General features: G+C 41.7%; 1 protein-coding gene across 1 annotated transcript; it reads right to left on the reverse strand.

The window, feature by feature from the left end:
- Positions 1-12,031: 12,031 nt before the first annotated feature.
- On the reverse strand, positions 12,032-12,390 carry LOC148007806 (large ribosomal subunit protein eL37-like). Its single transcript, XM_087601427.1, has one exon. The coding sequence runs from the start codon at positions 12,378-12,380 to the stop codon at positions 12,087-12,089; it is 294 nt and encodes a 97-aa protein (XP_087457553.1). The 5' UTR covers positions 12,381-12,390; the 3' UTR covers positions 12,032-12,086.
- Positions 12,391-12,590: the final 200 nt, after the last annotated feature.

The raw sequence follows: 12,590 nt of genomic DNA on the forward strand, positions 1-12,590 counted from the left end.
TTTCACTAGACAGGACTATGGCCATGCTTTGAGAACCACACCTCAGGAAGCAGTCACTGCCTGGATTATAGTTTCCACAGGGAAGACATAGGGTATTAACAAGAAGTATCTTATGTCGCCCCCAAAAGAGACCAGATTGTCAGCCCAGACCTTTAAGCCAAAAGCCATGTTTTCCTCCAAAACATGTTTGAAACTGGCCCTCTCTATAGTGTTTATGAACAGTTTGTGGGCAAAAGAAGTCATCTAGCAAAGCAGTGTAGTTCAAAGAGTTTTGTAAGAAGTAAGAATATCGGGAAAGGGCGGCACAGATCTTCCTGGTTGCTGCCACCGCGGAGAGCTCATAAGCAACACCCCACGAGCAAACTTGAGCCTCGGGACCACAGGTAAGACCAACTTTTCTGCTGAAAGTGACCTGCCTGGTGAACTCCAGACACAGGCCCACAGGAACAGCTGAAGACCTGTAGATAGGAAAAACTACACGCCCGAAAGCAGAACACACTGTCCCCATAACTGACTGAAAGAAAACAGGAAAACAAGTCTACAGCACTCCTGACACGCAGGCTTATAGGACAGTCTAGCCACTGTCAGAAACAGCAGAACAAAGTAACACTAGAGATAATCTTATGAAGAGAGGAAAGCTCAGGAACCCAAGCAACAGAAACCAAGACTACATGGCATCATCGGAGCCCAATTCTCCCACCAAAGCAAACACAGAATATCCAAACACACCAGAAAAGCAAGATCTAGTTTCAAAATCATATTTGATCATGATGCTGGAGGACTTCAAGAAAGACATGAAGAACTTCCTTAGAGAAACACAGGAAAACATTAATAAACAAGTAGAAGCCTACAGAGAGGAATCGCAAAAATCCCTGAAAGAATTCCAGGAAAACACAATCAAACAGTTGAAGGAATTAAAAATGGAAATAGAAGCAATCAAGAAAGAACACATGGAAACAACCCTGGATATAGAAAACCAAAAGAAGAGACAAGGAGCTGTAGATACAAGCTTCACCAACAGAATACAAGAGATGGAAGAGAGAATCTCAGGAGCAGAAGATTCCATAGAAATCATTGACTCAACTGTCAAAGATAATGTAAAGCGGAAAAAGCTACTGGTCCAAAACATACAGGAAATCCAGGACTCAATGAGAAGATCAAACCTAAGGATAATAGGTATAGAAGAGAGTGAAGACTCCCAGCTCAAAGGACCAGTAAATATCTTCAACAAAATCATAGAAGAAAACTTCCCTAACCTAAAAAAAGAGATACCCATAGGCATACAAGAAGCCTACAGAACTCCAAATAGATTGGACCAGAAAAGAAACACCTCCTGTCACATAATAGTCAAAACACCAAACGCACAAAATAAAGAAAGAATATTAAAAGCAGTAATGGAAAAAGGTCAAGTAACATATAAAGGCAGACCTATCAGAATCACACCAGACTTCTCGCCAGAAACTATGAAGGCCAGAAGATCCTGGACTGATGTCATACAGACCCTAAGAGAACACAAATGCCAGCCCAGGTTACTGTATCCTGCAAAACTCTCAATTAACATAGATGGAGAAACCAAGATATTCCATGACAAAACCAAATTTACACAATATCTTTCTACAAATCCAGCACTACAAAGGATAATAAATGGTAAAGCCCAACATAAGGAGGCAAGCTATACCCTAGAAGAAGCAAGAAACTAATCATCTTGGCAGCAAAACAAAGAGAAGAAAAGCACACAAACATAACCTCACATCCAAATATGAATATAACAGGAAGCAATAATTACTATTCCTTAATATCTCTCAACATCAATGGCCTCAACTCCCCAATAAAAAGACATAGATTAACAAACTGGATACGCAACGAGGACCCTGCATTCTGCTGCCTACAGGAAACACACCTCAGAGACAAAGACAGACACTACCTCAGAGTGAAAGGCTGGAAAACAACTTTCCAAGCAAATGGTCGGAAGAAGCAAGCTGGAGTAGCCATTCTAATATCAAATAAAATCAATTTTCAACTAAAAGTCATCAAAAAAGATAAGGAAGGACACTTCATATTCATCAAAGGAAAAATCCACCAAGATGAACTCTCAATCCTAAATATCTATGCCCCAAATACAAGGGAACCTACATACGTAAAAGAAACCTTACTAAAGCTCAAAACACACATTGCACCTCACACAATAATAGTGGGAGATTTCAACACCCCACTCTCTTCAATGGACAGATCATGGAAACAGAAATTAAACAGAGATGTAGACAGACTAAGAGAAGTCATGAGCCAAATGGACTTAACAGATATTTATAGAACATTCTATCCTAAAGCAAAAGGATATACCTTCTTCTCAGCTCCTCATGGTACTTTCTCCAAAATTGACCATATAATTGGTCAAAAAACGGGCCTCAACAGGTACAGGAAGATAGAAATAATCCCATGCGTGTTATCGGACCACCACGGCCTAAAACTGGTCTTCAATAACAATAAGGGAAGAATGCCCACATATACGTGGAAATTGAACAATGCTCTACTCAATGATAACCTGGTCAAGGAAGAAATAAAGAAAGAAATTAAAGACTTTTTAGAATTTAATGAAAATGAAGGTACAACATCCCCAAACTTATGGGACACAATGAAAGCTGTGCTAAGAGGAAAACTCATAGCGCTGAGTGCCTGCAGAAAGAAACAGGAAAGAGCAGCTTGACAGCACACCTCAAAGCTCTAGAACAAGAAGAAGCAAATACACCCAGGAGGAATAGAAGGCAGGAAATAATCAAACTCAGAGTTGAAATCAACCAAGTAGAAACAAAAAGGACCATTGAAAGAATCAACAGAACCAAAAGTTGGTTCTTTGAGAAAATCAACAAGATAGATAAACCCTTAGCAAGACTAATGAGAGGATACAGAGAGTGTGTCCAAATTAACAAAATCAGAAATGAAAAGGGAGACATAACTACAGATTCAGAGGAAATTAAAACAATCATCAGATCTTACTATAAAAGCCTATATTCAACAAAACTTGAAAATCTACAGGAAATGGACAATTTCCTAGATAAATACCAGGTACCGAAGTTAAATCAGGAACAGATAAACCAGTTAAACAACCCCATAATTCCTAAGGAAATAGAAGCAGTCATTAAAGGTCTCCCAACCAAAAAGAGCCCAGGTCCAGATGGGTTTAGTGCAGAATTCTATCAGACCTTCATAGAAGAGCTCATACCAATATTATCCAAAATATTCCACAAAATTGAAACAGATGGAGCACTACCGAATTCCTTCTATGAAGCCACAATTACTCTTATACCTAAACCACACAAAGACCCAACAAAGAAAGAGAACTTCAGACTAATTTCCCCTATGAATATCGACGCAAAAATACTCAATAAAATTCTGGCAAACCAAATCCAAGAGCACATCAAAACAATCATCCACCATGATCAAGTAGGCTTCATCCCAGGCATGCAGGGATGGTTTAATATACGGAAAACCATCAACGTGATCCATTATATAAACAAACTGAAAGAACAGAACCACATGATCATTTCATTAGATGCTGAGAAAGCATTTGACAAAATTCAACACCCCTTCATGATAAAAGTCCTGGAAAGAATAGGAATTCAAGGCCCATACCTAAACATAGTAAAAGCCATATACAGCAAACCAGTTGCTAACATTAAACTAAATGGAGAGAAACTTGAAGCAATCCCACTAAAATCAGGGACTAGACAAGGCTGCCCACTCTCTCCCTACTTATTCAATATAGTTCTTGAAATTCTAGCCAGAGCAATCAGACAACAAAAGGAGGTCAAGGGGATACAGATCAGAAAAGAAGAAGTCAAAATATCACTATTTGCAGATGATATGATAGTATATTTAAGTGATCCCAAAAGTTCCACCAGAAAACTACTAAAGGTGATAAACAACTTCAGCAAAGTGGCTGGGTATAAAATTAACTCAAATCAGTAGCCTTCCTCTACATAAAAGAGAAACAAGCCGAGAAAGAAATTAGGGAAACGACACCCTCCATAATAGACCCAAATAATATAAAGTACCTCGGTGTGACTTACCAAGCAAGTAAAAGATCTGTACAATAAGAACTTCAAGACTCTGAAGAAAGAAATTGAAGAAGACCTCAGAAGATGGAAAGATCTCCCATGCTCATGGATTGGCAGGATTAATATAGTAAAAATGGCCATTTTACCAAAAGCGATCTACAGATTCAATGCAATCCCTATCAAAATACCAATCCAATTCTTCAAAAGTTAGACAGAACAATTTGCAAATTCATCTGGAATAACAAAAATCCCAGGATAGCTAAAACTATCCTCAACAATAAAAGGACTTCAGGGGGAATCACTATCCCTGAACTCAAGCAGTATTACAGAGCAATAGTGATATAAACAGCATGGTATTGGTACAGAGACAGACAGATAGACCAAGGGAATAGAATTGAAGACCCAGAAATGAACCCACACACCTATGGTCACTTGATTTTTGACAAAGGAGCCAAAACCATCAAATGGAAAAAAGATAGCATTTTCAGCAAATGGTGCTGGTTCAACTGGAGGTCAACATGTAGAAGAATGCAGATCGATCCATGCTTATCACCCTGTACAAAGCTTAAGTCCAAGTGGATCAAGGACCTCCACATCAAACCAGATACACTCAAACTAATAGAAGAAAAATTAGGGAAGCGTCTGGAACACATGGGCACTGGAAAAAATTTCCTGAACAAAACACCAGTGGCTTATGCTCTAAGATCAAGAATCAACAAATGGGATCTCATAAAACTGCAAAGCTTCTGTAAGGCAAAGGACACTGTGGTTAGGACAAAACGGCAACCAACAGATTGGGAAAAGATCTTTACCAATCCTACAAGTGGTAGAGGCCTTATATCCAAAATATACAAAGAACTCAAGAAGTTAGACCACAGGGAGACAAATAACCCTATCAAAAAATGGGGTTCAGAGCTAAACAAAGAATTCACAGGCGAGGAATGCCGAATGGCTGAGAAACACCTAAAGAAATGTTCAACATCTTTAGTCATAAGGGAAATGCAAATCCAAACAACCTTGAGATTTCACCTCACACCATTGAGAATGGCTAAGATCAAAAACTCAGGTGACAGCAGATGCTGGAGAGGATGCGGAGAAAGAGGAACACTCCTCCATTGTTGGTGGGAATGCAGACTGGTACAACCATTCTGGAAATCAGTCTGGAGGTTCCTCAGAAAATTGGACATTGAACTGCCTGAGGATCCAGCTATACCTCTCTTGGGCATATACCCAAAAGATGCCCCAACATATAACAAAGACACGTGCTCCACTATGTTCATCGCAGCCTTATTTATAATAGCCAGAAGCTGGAAAGAACCCAGATGCCCTTCAACAGAGGAATGGATACAGAAAATGTGGTACATCTACACAATGGAATATTACTCAGCTATCAAAACCATGACTTTATGAAATTCATAGGCAAATGGTTGGAACTGGAAAATATCATACTGAGTGAGATAACCCAATCACAGAAAAACACACATGGTATGCACTCATTGATAAGTGGCTATTAGCCCAAATGCTTTAATTACCCTAGATGCCTAGAACAAATGAAACCAAGACGGATGATCAAAATGTGAATGCTTCACTCCTTCTTTAAAAGGGGAACAAGAATACCCTTGGCAGGGAATAGAGAGGCAAAGATTAAAGCAGAGACTGAAGGAACACCCATTCAGAGCCTGCCCCACATGTGGCCCATACATATACAGCCACCCAATTAGACAAGATGGATGAAGCAAAGAAGTGCAGGCAGACAGGAGCCGGATGTAGATCGCTCCTGAGAGACAGCTAGAATACAGCAAACACAGAGGCGAATGCCAGCAGCAAACCAGTGAACTGAGAATAGGACCCCGGTTGAAGGAATCAGAGAAAGAACTGGAAGAGCTTGAAGGGGCTCGAGACCCCATATGAACAACAATGCCAAGCAACCAGAGCTTCCAGGGACTAAGCCACTACCTAAAGACTATACATGGACTGACCCTGGACTCTGAACTCATAGGTAGCAATGAATATCCTAGTAAGAGCACCAGTGGAAGGGGAAGCCCTGGGTCCTGCTAAGACTGAACCCTCAGTGAACTAGATTTATGGGGGGAGGGCGGCAATGGGGGGAGGGTGGAGAGGGGATCACCCATAAGGAAGGGGAGGGGGAGGGGGAGGGGATGTTTCCCCGGAAACCGGGAAAGGAATAACACTCGAAATGTATATAAGAAATACTCAATTTAATTAAAAAAAAAAAAGAAGTAAGAATATCTAGTAGCGTAAACTTGCAATAAACTGCAGCTCTTACCATTTCTCTCCTCGCTCCCATGTCTTCTGCTGCTAGTTCCTCCCTCTTTTCCTTCTATTCTACTATCTCTTCTTCTTCAGAGGCTCCTGCTAGTACTACTGCTACTGCTCTTGCTACTGTTTTGCTACTGCTCTTGCTCCTGCTTTGCTACTGCTTTGCTATTGCTGTTGCTATTGCTGTTGCTATTGCTGTTGCTATTGCTGTTGCTAATGCTACTGCTATTGCTCTCTGCCTAGAGCATAGTGTCAGGCCCTTGATACTCATCATTTTCCCTGAAGAATAAAAAGGGAACACAACCTTTTTCTCATCCCCCTGATCCAGCCCTTTGTCACCAACCCCACAGATATACTATGCTTTATTTCTTCACCCTCTGTGATTTTTTTCCCTGCCAGTTAACTCCTCTTGTGACATGTTTCCATGAGATCACTGTCATAGAACCAGAATATCTAGGGTGGCATAGGCTTTGGGATGTGAGTCCACCACTAGAAGTAGATTCTCATCAGACCTCTTCGTGAGACCTCCATCTCCTTGACTGCTAAGTACTCTCAGGACTGGATCTCTCCTCCAGCACTAATCACCCACTGTTGCATGCTTTTGATTTGCTTCCCTGACTTAAACATTGCTTTATTGGTGCTTGGAGTCTCAGCCTTGGAAAGCACACAGTGTAAATTAAGTCTTGCTCACCACAGAAACCAGCTTGCGTGTGTTTTACATTTTATATGGCCTTTGGACTCTAGTATCTGCTCATTCTTCCCTGAGATTGCACAAGTGTGTTCGTGTCCCCTTTAAAAGATATGTATTTAAAATTGGACACCTGCTTCCTGAGTTGGTCAGATAACAAGTCAAGTGTGACTCCACCGTCCATTAATATGAACATGACACTATTTCTATTAACACAATCTAAGCTTGAATTAACCTCTTTTTTCCTTTGAAATAATGCAATATACTGGTTCAATGAAATTCCTGCCTTTCCTTTTATATAAACTCATATTGCATTTTCTCTTACTCCTATGAAGTGGATATTTTAAACTCTTATTCATTAATCTATTTATTTCTATTGCAGATTATTTCCTTTGTGTGTTGTTTAAAGCATCTATAAGAAAGCTCAGAATTAGTGTACTCTACAGCTGCTGGTTTCTTATAGCATGTTATGGTATGGTAACACCTTTGAATGGCATAGCAAGTGTCTCGTGCCTTGAATTTTGTATCATAACATTAAATGCTCTCTTATGTCAGTCATTCTAAACTCCAAACATACATTTTGGCATGCCATTAAAAAAAGCATTTAATCGGGGCTGGCTTATAGTTTCAGAGGTTCAGTCCATTATAAGCATGTTGGGAAACGTGGCAGCTCACAGACAAGGATAGTACTGGAGGAGCTGGGAGTTCTACATCCAAATCTACAGGAAGCAGGAAGAAAGAGAGCCACTGGGCCTGACTTGGGCTTCTGAGTGACACATTTCCTCTAACAAGGCCACACCCCCTCTAACAAGGCCATACCTCCTAATCCCTCTACATAGTGCCATTCTTAATGACTAAGCATTCAAATATATAAGCCTATGGGAGCCATTCTTATTCAAATCACCACACCCTGTATGCTGGTGAGTACAGTCATCTTCAAAAGTGTAGTTTATGATGCCCTTCAACAGAGGAATGGATACAGAAAATGTGGTACATCTACACAATGGAATATTACTCAGCTATCAAAAACAATGCCTTTATGAAATTCATAGGCAAATGGTTGGAACTGGAAAATATCATACTGAGTAAGGTAACCCAATCACAGAAAAACACACATGGTATGCACTCATTGATAAGTGGCTATTAGCCCAAATGCTTGAATTGCCCTAGATGCCTAGAAAAAATGAAACTCAAGACGGATGATCAAAATGTGAATGCTTCACTCCTTCTTTAAAAGGGGAACAAGAATACCCTTGGCAGGGAATAGAGAAGCAAAGATTAAAACAGAGACTGAAGGAACACCCATTCAGAGCCTGCCCCACATGTGGCCCATACATATACAGCCACCCAATTAGACAAGATGGATGAAGCAAAGAAGTGCAGGCAGACAGGAGCCGGATGTAGATCTCTCCTGAGAGACACAGCCAGAATACAGCAAATACAGAGGCGAATACCAGCAGCAAACCACTGAACTGAGAACAGGACCCCGGTTGAAGGAATCAGAGAAAGAACTGGAAGAGCTTGAAGGGGCTCGAGACCCCATATGAACAACAATGCCAAGCAACCAGAGCTTCCAGGGACTAAGCCACTACCTAAGGACTATACATGGACTGACCCTGGACTCTGAACTCATAGGTAGCAATGAATATCCTAGTAAGATCACCAGTGGAAGGGGAAGCCCTTGGTCCTGCTAAGACTGAACCCCCAGTGAACGTGATTGTTTGGGGGAGGTCGGCAATGGGGGGAGGATGGCGAGGGGAACACCCATAAGGAAGGGAGGGGGAGGGGTTGGGGGATGTTTGCCCAGAAACCGGGAAATGGAATAACACTCGAAATGTAAATAAGAAATACTCAAGTTAATAAAAATGTAGTTTAAGTATCCTCTCTGTTGAGAGGCCTTGCTTGATTTTACTCTACTATTGAAGGATACTTATAGCACAACTCTTTCCCCATCAATGTAAAGTTGGGATCACAGTTGGATTTGTGGGTAGCAAAAACCATTTTCCTAGATTTGTCTATTTCTAGTAATAATAGTATTGGCCATTATGGGTAGCATGCTCTCCTCTGTGCGGGCTACAGCACTGAGGACTCCCTTCTCACTGCCACCTTCTGCCTGGGGTGTGTGCTGTCAGTGTCCCACCATCTTCTTGCATCTACCTGTGCCTCTCAGTCCGAGGGTTTTCTTTGGCCTCAAAAGAGTGCCCAGCCAGTGTTGTTCAGTACAGGCCTAAAGTGCAGAAAACCAATACCTCATGGCCACTTTCGGCTGATAACAGCCAGCACTAATTAGCTGGTGGAAATCTGCTCAGGCTCCTGGCTTCTTGGGTAGGACCACTCTATGACTCTTCCCCTTGGTTTTATAAATCCTTGGAGGGTGGAGCCCAGTCGGCCACCCTGTCACCTGCTCACTGGGATGCTCCTTCCTACCTCCTTACCGTGTCCTCGCTGTCTCCTTTGTGCTTGCTTTGTCACCCTCCTGTCAAGAAACACTTGCACTGGAATGCCAGCCTCCAGCTGGATTTCAGAGATAATTTGCAAGAAGTCCATCGTAAGCTGCAGCTAAGGAGCTAGGCTTGCACACACTGCAGGATTCATTATAGTGACCCTTCTAGAGCAGGCAGGTTTAAAGCCTCACTGACGAGAGCCCACTTATAACACAGCGGAGACTCAGAAGGAGGAGGAATCTGGGTAGCTGGCTCTCAGAAATCCCTTGGAATGAAAGTCTTCATAGGTCCAAACGCCAACAAGATTACCCATTCCTGCCTTATCCACCACTTGAACACACGCCGGTGCACGGTCCTCCGAAGGGCAGTAAAGTGACACTGAATAATTGAATTCTGAACAAGCTGGACTAATGCAAATATCTGACAAATTGATTTAATTGCATTCACATACAATAAGGCTTAGCTCTAAAAGGTCAGCTAGAAAATGGGAAAGGACCTCTGGGAACTTCCAGAGAGAGGCTGAGTTTAATACACATTCATCACATTTTATCATCTAATTAGTCCACACAATGCCAAACTGATAGACGGAGGCTTAAAGCAGTGTATTGATTGATTATCTACTTGGCATCTATCATATCACCTTAAGGCTGTCCCTGTCACGGGCAGGCAGAAGTTATTTAGTGGCTCAGCAGAAATGGTTGTGCATTTGGAGAAATTGTTTTTCTATGAGGGATTTGAGGCTCCAAAAACATTTTACCCAGGCATAGAGGCATCCTCTGAGGGCTCCTATCGAACAGTGTGCTACAGAGGCAGACCCCAGAAGCCAACTTTCTCTTACCTCCTCCCTTCTGCGGAAGGGGTATTTATAAATGCTGTATGGCACAATGTGATCTGTTAAGCTGTAAAACAATTCAAGCAATTCGCTAGTACCAGCTTTACATAGAAGTACCAGGGCAGAGAGAATGGTTTGGAGAAGTTAATAAGGAAGCCAAATAGATCCGGCAAACCTATCCCATTGGAAATGAAAATGTAGGTTTCAATCTAACAGTTTACACGGTAGGTTTGGTCTCAGTTAAAATGCCGCCTCTACCTTGCTCTCTTCAAGGATGCTGAAATAGAGAAGGGCTTTAGTATTGGGGCTGTGCCCAAGCAAGCTGTGGTCAAAATGCTATGATAATTATTTTCTTCCCTTTATCCTTTGGAACCCTCTTTCATTCTTATCTCTCTGGCTTCTGCTTCCTCATCAGTAACATTGAAATGGCCCAGTGAGGTGAATTTAAAATGAGCCCATGTAGGCAAAAATCCCCTTGAATTAAATTTCCATAGAAATCTGAGTTATCATTTCTATAGGGGTATCTATAGCTCCTAAATATGATAGAGTGTATGAGAGATTTTCTTTAAGCTGATCCTATCTCCCACCTCTTTCTCTTTCTCTTTCTGTTGATAGCCAGACATCTTTAATGTTTTCTCTATTGGCCAGCCATACTCAGAAATGTTCTATTCAGAGACCATCTCAATATGCTCTCCTTCCATCGAGCTTCTGAAACTACTCTCATTAGGGTTATCAGTGACTTCCACGTAATTTAATGCAGTGCCAGCCTTTGAGACCTTATCACACTCGAGTTCTCACTGGGTCGTACTAATTAGCTCCCGTTTTTGGAACTCTGTTTGTCTTTTAACTATTATCTTGTTTATTTTCTTCTCACTTCTACAGTAACTGCTTTTCATTAACTTTTATAGGATCATCTCTTGCTTTTCATTCTGAATTAGTCAGCTTTCTGGTATTGAGACAAAATAGAAGATAAAGTGCCTGAAAGAAGGATAGGTTTATTTTGGCGCAGGATCTCAGGGGTTTTAGTTCATGGTTCGAGTGCTCTGAGTTTCCTGGGTAAGTGGTGAGGCAGAACATTGCAGAGGGGAGGATAAAAAATGAAGTGGTGTAGACCTGCTCACTGTGGCAGCTAGGAAGGAGAGAGAGAGAGAGGGAGGGAGATTGAGGGTAAGAAACTGAAGGGGAAAAAAGGGAGGGGGAGAGGGTGGGGAGAGGATATGGCTTTAAGTCTGTATTCCCAATACCTACTTATTATAACCTGGTCCCACCTCGTCACCATCCTTAATAGCACATTTACTTAGGAATCCACCAATGGCATAGTGCATCGGTGAAATGAGAGCTCTCACGATCCAATTACACACCAAAGGCTCCATCTTTTAACATGACTGCATCAGGGACCACACCTGAATTAAATTAAGCTTTTGGGAGACATTTCAGATCAGTATTCCTCTTTTGGGGTTCCTGTCTCTGTCTAAGCTCATTTTTCTTCCGCACATGCTCCTTCAGTACAGTCTTATCCCTTGAATTGTCAGTGAGCTTCTGGTTTTAAAGTCCTAGGTCTTTTTCTGCCTTCACTTCTCCTGGCCCGTTGCCTATCCTAGGTCTCACCAGCCCACTCATTGGGCTATCCTGTCTGTCCTCAAGTTTGAGTAGCTTCCTTTCTCTAAACCCTTCTGTTTACCTGATTTCCTTATTGTTCATTCCAATCTAGCTGAAGAGAGAAACGTTCTTTTTTTTTTTTTTTTTTTTTGAAACCAGAACATTTATTTTATGATCGATTGAAATCCTCAAGATGAACTGGATGCTGCAACAGTTGCCCTCTTGGGTTTAGGTGTTGTTCCTTCACGGAATCCATGTCTGAATCTTCGGTAGACGATCTTTAGGTGCCTCATCCGACCAGTCCCGGTAGTGTTTCGCCTCTTAGCCTGGGCACTCCAGTTATACTTTCTCTTGCGCTTGGCAGGGTAGCCACATTTGCCACAGGTCGACTTCTGAAGGTGGTAGGCCTTGGAGCCACAGCGGCGGCACAGCGTGTGCGTCTTATTGCGACGCTTTCCAAAGGATGACTTTCCTTTCGTCATCTTGCTTCCACCGGTGAGGCCAAAGAGACCAGAAGAGAAAGTACCAAGACATAAAACTTTTATACTTATGATAAGCCTTTAAAAAAAGCTAAAGCTGGGCTTTTTAGAGAAATGAAAGGGGGCAGAAGGAAAATAAACACTAAATGGCAAGATTAAACCCCCTCTATGCTGTTAAGTCTATTTCCCTGCCAATAACCTCAATACATGACT

This window comes from Rattus norvegicus, chromosome 1 (genome assembly GCF_021556685.1).
Source record: "Rattus norvegicus strain SHRSP/BbbUtx chromosome 1, alternate assembly SHRSP_T2T, whole genome shotgun sequence".
NCBI classification, from domain to species: Eukaryota; Metazoa; Chordata; class Mammalia; order Rodentia; family Muridae; genus Rattus; species Rattus norvegicus.

What these genes read in the sequence shown, in the direction of transcription:
- LOC148007806 (XM_087601427.1), bottom strand. Translation starts at nt 12,380, where the DNA reads ATGACGAAAGGAAAGTCATCCTTTGGAAAGCGTCGCAATAAGACGCAC.